At 52.2% G+C, this 16,583-nt stretch overlaps 1 protein-coding gene across 1 annotated transcript in view; it reads right to left on the minus strand.

Annotated features, from left to right (window-relative positions):
• LOC144372553 (uncharacterized) overlaps nucleotides 1-16,583 on the minus strand; it is a 121,354-nt gene that overhangs the window by 41,980 nt on the left and 62,791 nt on the right. The window contains exon 4 of the mRNA XM_078035882.1: nucleotides 13,468-13,657. Coding sequence (XP_077892008.1) covers nucleotides 13,468-13,657 — 190 coding nt within the window. The remainder of the gene's footprint in view (nucleotides 1-13,467; nucleotides 13,658-16,583) is intronic.

Raw genomic sequence — 16,583 nt, forward strand, 5'->3', positions numbered from 1 at the left:
TGAACTTTGTTCTCCCCCTAAGCCAGGGGACCTGTGGCACTGTCCTCTGTCTGCCCCACAACCTCTACGGGAAATGGCCAACACTCGGCAGAGCTGCACTGCTGGGCCAGGATGTGCAGGAGTCGGGGACTTCTCAGGACAGAGCACCATGGACCCGCAGGCCTCCTGCCCTTGATCTGGCTGGTGCCTGAACAGGACACTTCACAAGGTGCTAACCCCCAGGGGCCGTGTCTAGGCACACCACCACCACCTGCCCTTACCACCCAAACCCACCAGCCCACTGCACCCCACAGTAGGGTAACCATTCTAGACAAAAGGTCACTGAGAGCAAAAGTAAATGCACTCGATCCCAAACTAGAAAGAACTAGCATGAGGTAGAATGAGAAAATGCAGGAGAAAAGCCTGAACAAACCGCCGGCTGGGGCCTTCAGTGTGCACCTTGTCCTGGCTTCCTCAAGAGGCTGAGGCAGGAGGGTCTCTTGAGGCCAGGACACAGCAAGGACCTGTCTCAAAAAAATAAGATCTATAAAGGACATTATGGATATGAAGAGGTATTTCACCCTGCGTCACATCGCTGCTCCTCCAAGTATAAGAGGAGGAGGTCAGCGCAGCAGACTGGACCAACAGATGAACTGGACAGTGCTAGCAGTCACTGTCCGCAGACCTTCCATATTTCTGTAGGTGTGAGGTGCTGCCCAAATAAAGTGTCTGTGTGGGGAGTGGCAGGGAAAGGACAGCAGGGCGGATCACCACCGGATCCAACTCAACTTCAAGTACAGGCCACATGGGACACACTCAGTCACTTTGCTGGAAACCCTGGAGGCTTCTGAGAGCTGCCTCAGGATGGGGGCGGGGGCTGAGCCATGGAGAGTCGCACCACACCACCAAGCCACCACCAGCCACGAAAACGCTGGTTCTGAATCAGCCTTGGGCTGCAGGTCCAAGGGAGGCTGGGCCACGGGACTGGCTGACCAAGGTACACGAGGGTTGCTCAACACGAGGCCACCTCCAGAGCCTGCCTGATGACCAGGGACGGCAGCGACTTCCATCAGTTACTTTAAAACTGAACCCTGGCTCAGGAGGCTTCCAGGACAGTCCAGGAGGCCGCCTACTGAGAAACAGAGCTGGGGGGAGTTTGGACCAGATCACCAAAGGCCACAGAAGAACAGAGACTTGGGTTTTAATGTGTGGTCACAAGTCACAGCCCGCCGACACGCTCAGCGATACCCTCCAGGTGCTCAGGGGAGGCACCAGCAGCAAGGTACTGCAGCCTCCGGCACCTCCTCCACTGGGCCCTCCCAGTGATGCTCTGCCTCACCAGGGCCCAGAGCAAGGGAGGAGGCCATCTCTGGACTCAGACCCCTGACACCATGAGCCCCAGAGCATTTTTCCTCCTTGAAACTGCTCCTCAGGTGTTCTGGTCACAGCAATGAAAAGGCTAGAACCCTCTCCGAGCACCTCCCCATGGAGCACCTCCCCGCTGGCGGTTGTCTATGCAGCACTTTGGAGGAGCTTGAAACGGCGCCAGGCGGAGGGCCCCGGCTAGAGCAGGGCCCAGCCCTGGCCCAGGGGAGCTGTGGGGAACGGGACCGGGGCGCAGGATTAGAGCAAAGCGCCACTGTTTTCTACGAAGACATGAAGAACTGCCATTTGCCAAGAGGAGGGAGGAAGGGGGGACAGTAGGAGGGGGAGGGGCAGGTCCCTTGGCTGGGCCTCCGCAGAGGAGGTGTCTGCTCAGCATTCTCCTGCAGCTCCCTGGGAGCCATGGAAGGATTCCAAGCAGAGAACAACACTTCAGGAACTTTCTCCGGAAGCTGAAGTGCCAGAAAGGAGGGTGCTGCATAGGAATGGGTCCAAACTGTCACCCAGGCTGGTGCCTATGCAGAAAAGGATTAGCAGCCCAGTGACAGGGCGTGACAGTGGGTTAGCTCTGGGTACGGGGCAGAGGGAGGAGGCCCCCAAGGAAAACAGGAGAGCTGTGCCGACCATGAAAACGAGGGACAGAGGCCCAGGGCAGGTAAAGAAGACACAGGAGGTCCTCAGGTCAACTCGGACAAAGCAGTACTGAACCTGAGGTACACAGACGACATCTACAAGGTGGACAGGTCTGTGGTGTGATGGTCAGGACCTGGGTAAGACCTGGCAATCCTCAATGTACAGTGGTGATTCTAGCATGAGTTTGTAGGTGACACCATCATAAGGGTCTGTACAGCAAGAAGGACGGAGCCCTGGGGAATGTAATAATGACATGTCACACCCATGTAACATGGCTTCCATGTGGTTTGTCCCCACAAAAACTCATGTTGAAATCTGACTGTCTATATAGCTGGGTTGGGAGGGATTAAGGGTCCTCTCCAGAGACTGGCTTAGTTCTGACTGGGAACGGCTTTACTGTCATGACAGAAATCAGGTCCCCTTCGTCCCCTCTTAGGCACACGTCCTCTCTCCCTTCTGCTTTTCCCCATTTTGTGATGCAGCATAAAGCCCTTGCCAGAAGCAGCACCAATCTTGGACTTCCAGTCTCCAGAACCATGAGTTACATAAACTTTTGGTTATAAATTACCCACTCTCAGTAATTTTGTTACAGCAACAGAAAACAGACTAGGACAATGAATTTATGAGAAGTGGCCACAGAACTAGAAGAGGAACCAAAGGAAGCAAAAATGGAGAGATTATCGGTTTCAGAGGTCTCAGTCCACGAATGGCCAACTCCACTCCTCAAGGCCCAGGTAAGAGGGCACCAAGGCAGAAGAATGTGGTGCAGAAAAGCTGCTTAGGACATGACACCAGGAACCAGAAAGATCCGAGAGTTCCCTCACCAGGACAAAATACAAACCCCAAATGCATAATACCCCAAAGATCCCCCTCCTCCAGCCACTCCCTGCCTGCCTACAGTCACTTATTAACCCAATCATGTCACCTCTGGACTTTCTTGCAGTGTCTCACACGTGAGCTTCTAGGGAACACTTTATCTAAACCATAACAACTGCAAACGCAGGGAGAAGTTCCATCACCATTGTTGGTGTGGGTGACGGCACCGATCCAGGGAATGGGGGGATATGGAAGAAGTAATCCACTCTCCAGAAACAGCCACAGACAGGAGTCGGGATGGAAGGTAATCAGACTTGGGGACGATGGAAGCAGGGGCTCGCATTTCCTCAATTTGTCTGGCCTCAGTGGATTTTACGAAAAGCCCCAGTATTAAAGGTGACACTCGACAGTCCCAAATCAAGAAATTATGCCAGGGCTGGGGATGTGGCTCAAGCGGTAGCGTGCTTGCCTGGCATGCGTGCGGCCCGGGTTCGATCCTCAGCACCACATACCAACAAAGATGTTGTGTCTGCCGAGAACTAAAAAAAAATAAATATTAAAAATTCTCTCTCTCTTTCTCTCTCTCTCTCTCTCTCTCCTCTCTCACTCTCTCTTTAAAAAAAAAAAAAAGAAATTATGCCACTGTTTCATTTTAACAGTCGAGCTTTAAGGCACCAGAGTTTTGTGAGTCTGAAAATTTATGGTGAGAGGATTTTGAAACCAAATAGAAATGTGTGTGTGTCTGTGGCTCCATGGGGTGTTCATAACAGGTCTCACGAGAAAGGGATGAAGGCTTGCATCCTCCCGGGCTCGGCTGCCAGAGCAGACACCACAGCCCGGCGGCCTAGGGAACAGCTGTTTGTTTTCTCATAGTCCCGAAAGCTGGGGTCTAAGCTCGGGGAGCAAGCATGGCCAGTGTCTGGAGAGGGCCACCGCCTGGCTTTCAGATGGCCCCTTCTCACCGTGTCCTCACGTGGCAGGAAGACAGCGTGCATGTTCTCTGGCATCTCTTCCTCTAAGGGTGCTGCTCCCAGGACCTCATGGAACCCCATCACCACCCGAAGCCTCGTCTTCAGAGACATCATGCTGCGGCCAGGGCTTAACAGGCTGTTGCAAGGACATGACTCTGTCCGTTACAGAGTCTGTGGCCAGTCACATTGGAGAAACCAGCTGAATGACATTTCTGCACATAGGACCTAGAAAACTCCACAGCCCAGTCCTGGACGAGCCAATTTTGGGGAGCAACGAGGGTTCAGTCTGAGACTTCTAGCGAGACCTGACAAGAGTGCGTCTGATCCTTCTACTTGACTTTGACCCAGTTTCTGCAGCTGGTTTTTCTCTTTTGGTGCTGGGGAAGGAACCCTGGGCCTCGGGCTCTGTCACAGAGCCACATCCCGCCCTCCCTGGTCCTCTGGGTTGATTTCTGGGTGGATCCCTCAGGTGCCTTTCTCAGGTCTCTTTACGGAAGGGCAGGCCGGAGGTCCTCTAAGGAGGGGCAGAGAAAGGCAGGGAGTCCAGTGCGTGTTGCCTCTGCTGGGGTGACTTGGAAACAGAATCTGGACCCTTGTTTGGCGTGGTTTCTGGCTACTGCTAGCCCCAGCACCTTACTGCCACATCCACTTCTCTAATTGTGCTTTGGAGACAATCAGTGGAGAAATTTCAAAATGCACTGTGTGCACGCGCGCCTGTGTGTGTGAACCCCAAAACACAGCAAACCAGAAAGAGTCCAGAAAGAGTCCAGCTCTGCCACCTACCCTGGGTGCGACCTCAGCCAGGGAACAGGCCCAGAAGCTGCGCTCACCATGCTCCAGCCACACACGGCTCAGCACGCGATGGCTTTCCGAGGGAGGTCCTAGAAGAAAGGAGCCCGGGGCACCCACACCTGGCAGGTTCCCCCGCAGTCTCTGGTGAATTCTCTAATCTTTTAAGGTCTCAGGAGACAGCAGTTTACACCCTTCAGGACAGAGGGGCTTTGTAGTGCAGTGAGAACATGTGTGTCCATGATGTCACAGGCCGACGTGAAGATCAGTCCTCTGTGTGCCCAAGAGCTGCCGCCTGTGTCCCCAGGACAGTGGCGTCCTTGTGCAAACAGCACCGGGGGCTCAGGAAAGCCAACGGGGGCTGAGGGAGGAACAGCAAAACCCAGTGTTGCTCTGTCTCCTCAAATTCTGGGTGAACGCCTTGACCTAACCCTTCCATGTAAATATACTCCTTTTCCCAGGTCCAGTGTGCGCCATAGAGGGGACTTCACACCCACTAACGGACATGTCCCCCCACACCAGGAACGCTCCTTCGCAGCCCTGTTTTTTCAAGGTTCTGGCCCCACTTCTACAACCTTCATGACCCAGATCAGAGCCACGACCACTAAATGCTATGTCCTCACACAGCCCACGACAGACAGCGGATGACGGCTTTTGTTCTGTCCCCGACCCCTGGCACCCCTGGCACTTCTTCCTTTGATGTGTTGTTTGGCCAGAAAAAGGGCAGGAGCAAGATGGTGATCTGCCTGAGCAGCTCGGGGGCAAAGACTCTTAAGGCAGAGGGGAAGCTGCTGGGAAAGGCTGATGTCAGCTCCGGGCAGCTCCCGCCAGGATAAGGAGGGCTTTGTCTTCAGCTCAACTGTGAAAATGAGAAAATGCCTGCAGCCTGACAAAGGAGAAACCCCCACACACAGGTCAGGCCTGCGACCTTTACTTAAAGGTACCACACTCCCTAAGCAGAGCGCTCCCAAGACTGGGACGCAAAGCGGGATCAGCCAGGGACAGGAACCTCACACCACAGGCCCCGAGGGCCTTCCTGCTGTGGGGGGGGGCGCACACACTGACTAAAGACCTCTGTCCCCCAACTCACTTTTGTAAGTAAACACACATGACTGACATGCACTGGGGGAGGGGCTGAAAGAAAGAAAGAAATCCTAATTTAAGAATATCTCAGTTTCTGAGTTATTTAAAGCAACTAAAAATAAGGCTGTGAAAAGTCCTCTTAAATTCACAGGACACTTTAGGGAATACCAATAAGACTGTGCACGGAGCCCAGAACAACAGAGCGCCAGGCGAGCCCTTCCCAGGCCGGACAGTGCCAAGAAGGGTGTGGCTGAGTGGGGACACTTAAGTTTCAAGGATTCTATTCAACAGTCCAGTTTATGAAACCTGGAGAAGGTGGGGGGTGGTGTGTCTTCATATGCTTAAAACAAACTTTTAATTAAAAGTTTCTTTTTGAACGTTTTAAGCTAAAGTTACTATGGACTTGTGCAACTAAAAATTGGGTCAGAAATTTTAAACAAGAATTTAAGAAGATTTAAAATGCCCTTCGCTGGGCAGACAGAAAACTCCTGTCTGGAGCTGGATGTGGCTCTGGGGCAGAGCGCTTGCCTGGCAGGGACGAGGCGCTGGGTTCCCTCCCCATCAGCACAAAACAGACAGTCTTTGTTTGTTCTTAGGGGGTTCTTACCTGTGCAAAGACATCATTTCCCTCTCTTTGGGGGACACTGGGCAGCGACTCCTCCTTCTCAGTCCCTAGGGGAACCATCCCGTGGCAGAGAGGATTGGGAGGGCTCTGAATCGCCCGGGACCGCCAGGCCACCTTCCCCTCCACACCCCACGCAGCCTCTGTCCGCCAGTGTCAGCCCTTGTGTCCTGACAGCACTTAAACTGGTGACCATCTGAGACCACACGGCATCGAGGTTCTACACCAAATGACTCGGGGCAGCTGGCTGTGTGTGCTGTCAGGATCACCGCCGCACAACTGCTGAGCACAGTGCGCTGGCCCGGGTCACACGGCAGGGTATGAAACTTGACCTACTGTTGTCCACCAGCTGGCTGGAGGAGCACGTCACAGGGCCTCAGTGTCACCATCTGTACAGAGGGGACAATAATGCCACCCACATCACAGGACTGGGAGGACAGAATGAGGTTACGCCCAGCAAGCACGGGACGCCGTGGGCATACAGTGGCGACTCCAGGGCGCTGGCACGCAGGAGGGCCTGGGTTCCATCCCCAGCACCGCAAAACAAACCCTTCCCACAGGGCTCCCGCGGTCTCTGGATGCTGAGGCTCAAGACCCCTCAGCGAGCCCAGGGACAGGGTGTCCACCTTCTCTGAGGCTCGCACGGCGCAGCCACACGCCCGTCCGTGAAGGCCTTCGACGGCTTCCCACGTGGATCCCAGCGGCTCACCAGGCCAACGTACTGAAATCACCTCAGCTTTTCAGTTTCCTCTGGGCTCAGTTTAGTGACATGAGGAACAATTTCCTTCACCCTCTTGGAGCTTGGTGGTGCACACACAAATGCAGCCAAACTAAGGGACACAGAGAGGAGGAGAGGCAGGGGCCACCCGCGGGACTATAGAAATGCCACCCGCACATGGGCACAAAGACCCCAAACTGCAGCCACCCAGAACACGTGAGGGTCCGTGTACGTAATCAGCCCCGTGCAAAAAATAAACAAAATCTACACAAAACCTCAAACCCCACTTTAGCCAGGGATCTTTTTTCTAACCAAGTTTCCATTTTATGCTCAGTACATGATTTCAAAGGCTTCCTCTAGCCTCTGTGGCAAACTCGAAGAACTGCTGCTTGAGTTCCTCTGCTCCCCGCTCTCTTCACCTAATGAGAGAAGAATCACTCGGGCAAAGCGGGGGCCACTACCCGGGGGCAGTCGGTGGAAGAAAGGAAAGGAGGGAGGAAAGAAAACAGACACAGGAGACCCCAGACCAGAAGACCACCAGCGAGTACACCAGACTTGGCTGGTCAGTGTCGTGAAAGGACTTCACAGGAATGGCCACCAGCAAGGACGAGGGGCAGTGTTTCAGAGCAGCACCTCTAGCAGGGAGGCTGTCCTCCACCCAGCCTGCCTCCTTCCTCGAGGATCCAGGCAGCCTGGGGCAGACACGGGTAAAAGCGCAAGGCTAGTGACCATGGCTGTGACCCTGGGGAGCCCATGGGCAATGACTTTGCAAGTACAGACCACTGACCAAAAGGAGGCCTCACCAGCTGCCAGCAACACCAAGCCCTTCCGCACAACCTCTACCAGCTAAAGCTGCAGCCTCCTGGGGAGGACACAGCTGAGGCATCACTGAGTGGTCACCGGTTTGGGGGTCCTGCACAGCCCCAACACTTCTGAGGTATCATCCTCTCGCAGCCTCAGCATCTGCTCCTGAAAACAGCTGATACACAACAGGTGGACAGGCCAGCGGGCAAGGTTGGGGGACAGAGGACAGATACCGGCCTGTCCTGAAGGGTCACATCTCCTGTGAAGGTGAAGCCAGACGATGCATGTTCAGGTGTCCTAGCATGGGGCCAGTTCACGCAAGCACTCACCAAGTGTGCCCCTCACAGGTGACCCGCTGAGCACTGCGACTGCCCATACAGCCCCCCACAAACCTCGCAGGAACAAGCCACTCCACTTCTGAAGGTCATCTGCGGAAGGTGCGCTTCTGCACCATGCCCTCCCCAGGACCCCAGCCCGGAAGTCTCAAGCCCAACACGAACTGAGCGCCACATCCACCGCCTGCCCTCAAGACATCAGAGATGCTGCAGGATTGTCAGTACTCGAAATACTAGGAGCTACCTAACGCCCAGCACAGGGGACTTGGGGGGATAAACTGTGGCAGGCACAGTCAATGGAGGGGGCTGCAGGTGTGACCAAGGATGACAGCTGAGGCGGAGGTGTCAGGGATGCGCTGCGAGCACAAGAAACAACAGAGTCCAGAGGGGTCTGGACAGCGGCCGTCTGGCGTCCCAGACAGGCAAGGGGGCGAGAGAACATCCGTGTCTCTGCTCCATTTACCAAAAGAAACTCAGGAGGGTGATGGTGGCTTGGGGGGGGTACACAAAAGGAGGGCAAGTGACCAGCAAGGGGTAACACTTGACTGAGAACCTACCTAATAAAATCCTCTCTTGTAGAAGTGTGTCACTGTTTTACAGGTTCAAAAAATATAGAGCAGTGAAGATGGGGATGGGGATCCAAACCTCTATGTAATAAGTGGACGTCCCAAAGGAGAATGGATGCTGCAAATACCGCGACCCTGACCGGGCGGGGGTGGTGAGCACTGAGGGGGACACCTTTGGCATGAGGGGAAAAAACTGCTGCAAGCGAATCCTGAACTTATTTCCGTTTAGATTTTCCAAGTGGAGGAGGCACAGTGACCCTGAATGGACTCCACGCTCACCGCAGGAGAAAGCCACACGCAAGTATGTTGGTTGGGAACGTGGGTCTCACTAGTGAAGAAGCAAGATGTGCACGTGGACCGGGGCAGGAGAGGCCTAGGGTAGGAGTCCTGGGGAGAACTCGTGACTTCCCAGTTCTTTCCAAGAAAAGGGTCTAAGAGAAGCTCAGTTCAGCAGGGCTTCCCCAGTGGCAGTGAAGTTGTGTCGGTGCTGTCCAGTACGGTCACCACCAGCCCATTGTGGCTATGAGCTTGAAATGTGCCCAGTGCACCTGAAGAGCTGAATTTTAATTTTATTTAATGTAACTGATTTATTTTACGGCACTGGGGATAGAACCCAAGGCCTTGTATATGCTAGGTGAGCTCAATACCACTGAGCCACTTCCCCAGCCCCATAAGGTTTAATTTTAAATTTAAACTGCCACTCGTGGCCAGCGTCCATCTTATCAGACGCCCAGCTCTAGAAGCAGCAGCACCATGGTAACTCAACGCAACAGGAACACCCACCCATCCTGTAATCCATTTTCTTCTTATTGGGGTTGTGTTGGGGTGTGGGTATGTAAGTGTGAGTGTGTGTGTGTGTGTGTGTGTGTGTGTATTACTAGGGATTTAACTCAGGCACTTTACCACTGAGTTACATCCCTTTGACTTTCTTCTTCTTCTTTTTTTTTTTTTTTTAAAGACAGGATGAGGTCGGCCTCAGACTTGCCATCCTCTGGCCTCAGCCTCCCAAGTTGCTGGGATTACAGTTGTGTGCCAACATGCCCCAGACCTGGGCTTTTAAGTACTGTTTCCCACCAAAAGGAACCAGGGTCCCCTGCAGCGATGGCTTATTCCAAGGTCAAGCAGGAAGGTTAGAAGTTGACCCTAGAACATCCGATTTGCCACAGAATAGGAAAGGTGCTCAATTAAAACAACAGCTGTGAAACAGGAGCCGGGGAAGGGGATCAGGGAGAGTGACAACCTTTATACAAAACAGGGTCCTTAAGGCCACATGAATCACAAACAGGAAGACAGGAGAAAAGGGAGCTCTCCTGCTTACCAGGAAGAGCACAGCCGTAAAAAATCACTTAGTGACATTTCTATGAGAGTAGGCCCACCCCACCCTCAAATTCATTTTGTTTCCAAACGTCAGATAAAATATTTTTCAACGTCCATTCGTGTTCCTAATACTTAAAAATATATATATGTATGTACACACACACACACACACACACACTTCACCATATTAACAAAACAATTAATTATGAGCTCAAACGACCCTGGTCACCAATGGAAGGAAGAACACAGCAATTCTCATTTCCCAGGTGCTGGAGAATCACTAAGCAACCCCCCTCCCGCCCCCAGTCACAGCACATGAGGTTCTGTCACACTCAGCCACCTCCTAGCCTGGCTCAGGGCCACGCCAGCGCCCCAAGGGAAAGTAGCCCTACAGGATGCTTCCAAAGGAAACGGCGCCGAGCATGCGCCGGAGCCCCTCACTGCTAGCTGCCCAAACGGCTTTTCAACACCCCCTTTCTCAGAACCATGGCCACTTCTTTAGTGAAGAAATAAACAAAACGCATTTTCACAAGACGTCATTAACAGATTCTAGGAAGATCAAGCATAGAAAATCATTTCATAATCTTAAAGAGACAAACACACATGGGTCATTTCCAAGTAGGTGTGGATTGCAGCTGACTGCAGAAAACTTCTAAAACACATGAAATAAAAAGGGAGCAGGCTAGAGGTCAAGGGGTGCACGTTTCATCACATCACATGACAGTACTTACCAAGTACCCTACACAGTATTAGTCAGAGGTGCCACATCTTTTCATTTCACCTGTGAAATCTGTCATTAAGCTCTTAGAGAACACATGCAGAAACCCTGGTGTGTCGTTGAAATTGAGGGACACCCAGAATGAACTGACTGCACACCAGTTTTCCAACTTACAATTCAAAAGTCTCCCAAACTGCACACTTAAAAATGGTTAAGATGAAGGGCACAGAGGCTCACAGCTGTAACCCTAATGATCCTGGAGGACCTCAAGTTCAAAGCCAGCCTGGGTAACTTAGTGACACCCTGACTCAGTGGCAGAGCAGCCTTGGGTTCAATCTCCAGTACTGCCCCCACCCCCAGAAAAAAAGGTTAAGATGATACATTTACTGCCAGGACACTCCTGTGCACACTTTAATGGAGGCTAGACTGGAGGATCACAAGTTCAAGGCCAGCTTCAGCAACTTAGCAAGATCCCCGTGCAACTTAATGAGACTCTGTCCCTAAATAAAAAGTCAAAAGGCCTAGGGATGTGGCTCAGTGGTTAAGGACCTCTGGGTTCAATCTCCAGTACCAAAAACTAGATAAAAATTAAAAAAATTTAAAAGGGGACAGTAGCCACCTAGCTGATGTGAGCACAGGGGGTCTAGTAGAGTAGGGTGCTACTGTGTCTTCTTCCCTAAAATTCTGCATGATGGTGTCAATTATGAATTGCACACAGAATTTAATAATTCTATCTCTATTATTTACTCTTAAAGTTGTGTATAATATCATCACAGACCTATACTTCCAGGCCGTATCTGTAATCAAGCCAAGGAGTTACAGAATCATTTCTAAGTGCTTTCACATTCTAATCATACCAACGTCTGAAGCTGAGTGTTTGCCGTCTGCCGAGTGCTGCACTAAGCACTCAAAATAATCATTTGAGGAAGGTCCCCTGGTTACTCCCACGAAGGATAAAGAAGGTGGGATTCAAACCCAGGTGTTTAGACTAAAGTGTACACATCTCAAACATTAAGTTCTCTATTACTAGCATCTGAAAAATGGAATCATTCATAAAAATAAGGCCGACCATCAAGTGTGTGCCACCCTGGGTCCAACTCCCTGCATATTTTAGCTCTAATGCTTAAAATAGTTGTGTCCACTAGCTATTATCACTGTCATTTTACAAATAAGGACATTCAGCTCAGAAAAACCAAGGGACTTGTCAAGGCCTCACAGCTGGCAGGTGGCAGAATGAGGATTGAAACCAAGGCCTGTTGGATCACAAAATGTTGTCACAAAGTTGACTCTTCCTTCCTTTAAAAATAAAAGGAACTGGTCTCTGATTTGGGGTTAGGAAGAGAGGAGAAGAAACAACTCCTAGTAATGGAAGGATGGACTCCAACAGTCCAGAGACCAACAGCCTCCCCAGTGTGCAGAGCTGGTGGATCTGCAGGGCCCTGCTGCGGCTGGATTCCTGATTGTAGCAAATTCCAGGGCTCCAGACTGCAGGCTCAGCCTCTGACTAACACTGCAGTGATTTATTTGAGGATAAATACCTATGTCAATGTCTTATGACTGAACACAACAGGCCAAGCAGATTGGAACACCAGGAATGCAAGGCTGCCTGAGCTCTGCAGCTCGGGCCACCTCCAGCCGCAGAAGCGCCCTGCCTCCAAGGAGGAAGCCCTCGGAGCCACCGCTTGGCCCAAGGAGCAGCGTCCTTGGGAGTCAGATTGGTGAGACCAGCCTCCTGGAGGAGGACAAAACATTCCTTGGGCTGGCTGGAGGGAGGGGCAAGCCCAGGACCCACAACCACACCAAGCCTCTCCTCCGCACAATCAGAGTGGCTTCACCACCACGGCTGACAAGACACCAGGCTCCGATGGTACCAACCCAACGGGATACACAACTGCCACCTGGGACTCTGCCAGGGGCTGGCCAGGTGCCTCCACATCCTGAAAGCATGGGGAAGGCAGTCGGCTCCCTTTGAGAGGGGGAGTGTGGAGCGGATAGGTGGGATGGACGGAGGCAGAGCAGGCTGCGTTCCAGGTAGGAGCCCGGTCCCGCCACTCAGATCCGGACCGCTTGAGCTTCAACCCCTTCATCTTGCAGAGGAAGAAACCAAGGCCCATGGAGTTACAGGGATCTGGGTCAAGACAGTGGAGCACAGGTGTTGGTGGCAGATGGGGGACTGGCACCCAGGCCTCCCGGTCCAATGGCCGGTTCTCCGACCACTGCTGCAGGCCGAGGTCAGCTGGGACGTGCAGCCCCTGGTGCCGAACACGGAAGCCTGGCTCCCCCTCCCCGGGAAGGTCTCGAGGTCACACCAGGAGCACAGAGGTGCATCCCTCACGCACACGCGTCAACACGCATGATCCAGACCCCACTCAGCTGCCAACCCCACCTTCTGCTCCCCCAACACACGACAGTCACTGACATCAGTTCTCTCAAAAACAATCCGTAGGTGCAGGAGAGAAGAGCCCAGTTTTCCAGACAGAGGCCCTGGAGCTCTGAGAGACTCTGAATGGGGCCACGCAGCCCAGGAGGCCCAATCTGCAGGAAGGAAGCCGCCTCTCTCCACAGCTGTAAGGTCACCTGGGCACCTTCCTGGCAGAGCAGAGCTATTTTATCTTTGACAGAAAGTACCTTATGAACAACTTAAAAAAATGACAGCTGAATCACTGGCACAAAGTCATTCAAGAAATCTGGCCCCAGCCTTGGGGTGCGCAAGCCCAGGAAGAAGGGACTTACATGTGGGGGTTGAACATGCGACTCATCTTGGAGACGTGGTCATTTTCACAGTCGAGGTCCTCGTCCCCAGGCTCCATGCTGAACTTTCTCTTGCTGGGGCTGATGGGGGGAGGGCCAGTGCGGTGGCTGCTGAGGGCAGAGGCCACTGGGAGGGTCTGCATTCTGGATTCTCCCCTGAGAGCAGCTTCACCTACGCACAGAGAGAGAGATGATGCTGTCACCAGGCAGGACAGCCCCCATCTGGGTCCCCAGGCTCCCCCGCCTGCCTGCCCGGCCCCTTGCAAAACTGCTCCCAGTGGAAAGTTTTTGGCAACGTGACAGGCTGCCTGCCACCCTCAGGACATGGTCTGAGCCCGAGTCCTCTGCCAAGCATGGGGTGTTTGACATCAACGCGGTTTTCAGCACAGTCTTTAGGGTAGAGTTTAAAATGAAAAGGTGCAATACAGCAGAGAGGGAGGAAAACAGCGTCCGCCACCAACGACCTCAAAGGCTAATTTGAAACATGGAAGGTCCCCGACTCCCGAGCCCACCAACCGCCACGCCAAGCCGCCTTCTCTGGCCTGTTATGCTTTTATTATATTTTTGGTCTATTTTTTGAGTTTTGTTCAGAACAAGGAAAACATATGGGCTAACAGCTCACATTTGCCCCTGAAGTGAAAAGGAAGAAAAATACATTGCTTAATGAGAAATAAACATTTTATTCCTAGAAACGGCTTGTGAAAATCTGACGCCGTTGGTCTGGTTATCAGCACCAGGTTTCAGTGTCTAACCTGTGGGGGGCAGAGGTACCGCTCTCCAGACACTTTTCAAAGTCAGACGCCCAAATTGCAGTTCTGATTTTGATGTGATTTGACACCTTGGTGTTTTCTACAACCACTATGTTAACAGGCTCTGTCCCAGATGATAACTCAGTGTCTCACTATGAACTAAAGCAAGTGTGAACTTTCTCATTGATAACGATTCTGTGTGTACCTTCCAAACTTCGTCACCAACAGTGATCATTATTTCAAGTGAAATGAACGTCAAGCTCTCCGAGTCCCACGGGGGCGGGCACCTCGATTTTTTCACAAATAATAACCCTTTTGTTGTGCAATATGTCTTGGTCTCTGAGGCCTGAGCAGTTCTGTTTCCTTTTGGTCACAATTTGAGAGTCATACTGGGATGGAGGCAACTCATCAGAGGCCCTGTGGCACCTAAGAAAAGCAATCTCTGTCTGCCACCTCTCCTGCTCAGATCATCACAGATGTGTCGCGGGTTTAACAGACACTGGCTTCATACACACACGACAAATGCCATTTTGTTACGGGAAGGAGGGAGGGAACAGCCTCTGACCATTTACCAGGAAAAATAAAATCTCTGCCAATTTAGTCAGCAAGATATAAACTCACAAATATACACTGACCTATCGGACACCTCCAGGCATGGCTTCTTATAAGGGTTCTGGCCCCAAAACAAACTGGAACTTTCCATTCTAAATGAAATACAAAAAATAAAAAACCAACCTAATCCTAGGCTAGGCTTCGACCCTTAGAAAGTCGGTATGACTCTGATTGGCCACCACTTCCTACCGAGTAGCTTTTGTATTAAAAAAAAAAAAAAGCAAAGATAATCCTTCTACCTTGGTAAAATAGAAAATACTAATTCAAAACATCCCCCTTTTTTCTTGTCCTCCTCCTTCCATGGAGAGAAAAGAGGGTGTCCCCAGGTAAAACTTCCACTGCCCAGGCAACTTTCTGGGGATCCCTGATGACGGACCCCCAGGAATCAGCAAGTGTGACTCAAACCTCAGGTCAAAGTGGCCTGGCCTCCCACACTGTGCCCAGGGTGTCTCAGCACCCTGGCCTGGAGCTGAGGGGGCGGGGAGGAGGGAGCTCTGCAGACCCCTGAGCTTTGGCCACCATTTCATCAGCCGACTGCTGGGTGGCAACAGAAGTTGCTATGGAAAACAAGCGTCACGGCAACAAAGTCAGATCCATCCAAAAAAGGAGCTCGTCATTCATGACACTGTGGCACGGAGAGCAAAGGCTTCTGGGAAGAACAACATTCCCTCCCCCTCGGGGCTCCAGGGCCATCCTAGTAAAAATTCTTGTGATCATTGGCATTTCAAAGTTCATCAAGCGGATGCACTGCTCAGTCTAACGACTGAAAAGAAAAAAGTCCACAGCAATTCTCAGAAAGCACTGGAGATCCCTAACCAGGGAGTGGTGAAGGGACCACGGAGGCCCCCTAGATGACCCTTGAGCTGGAGGTGACCTGGAGTCACAGCACATCAGCATCTTGGAGGCTGCGCTGGAAGGAGCCTGGGGAATGCTTGGCTGGGGATGCAGGAGGCCTCAGGTTCCATCCCCAGCAAACACACAACAATTATTTAGTTAAACTCATCAGATATTTTGGTCGGGGGACTCAAGACACCTGTGTTCCAATCCTGCTCTTCCCGCGTGCAGTTCTACTCTCTGGCCTCCCACAGTGAGGGCCTGGGCCAGGTAAGACCTTCCAGCCCTTAGACGGACTGAGCCACAGTCCCGAAATTAATCAAGTGACCAACCGACCAACATCTACCAAGACGTCATTACACAAGGGATTGTGATACTAACCCAGCAAAACCAAAGCGTGACCCTCGACTGTTGTGTGTGTTGAGAGAGATAGAGGTGACCCTGGGTTCCAACAGACTTGGAAACCATGAGATGAAACAACTGTCACAGGTTTCTTAATGGCAGGTCTTGTCGTCTGTCAGACGGCAAGACAGAAACTCTGCTCCCCGCCATCATTCTGCACCGTCCCCTCGTGCCATCTCTCAAAGCATTGTCCTCAGCACGTCCACCCACCCCATCTCCAATGCCCAGCAGTCACTGGGAAGCCATGCCCAGACTGCTTCTGCTCTCACAAATGACAGCCAGGTCCTTCCTTGTTTGTCCAGGCATAGCCACCCTTTCTGAGCCCTCACACTTTTAACCCTAGAAGTTAAACAGTCACCACTGCACACAGAACTCATGGTCCACCCTCCACACCCTCACCAGGGTCTCCCCTCAGGCTCCTCTTATCTAAAGTCTGTGTATCCTGCAGAGTCACTTCAAAAGCCACATCCTTCCAGACTTCTTCCTCGATTCCTCAATCCG

The sequence above is a fragment of the Ictidomys tridecemlineatus genome, unplaced genomic scaffold (assembly GCF_052094955.1).
Source record: "Ictidomys tridecemlineatus isolate mIctTri1 unplaced genomic scaffold, mIctTri1.hap1 Scaffold_130, whole genome shotgun sequence".
In the NCBI taxonomy this organism is placed as follows: domain Eukaryota; kingdom Metazoa; phylum Chordata; class Mammalia; order Rodentia; family Sciuridae; genus Ictidomys; species Ictidomys tridecemlineatus.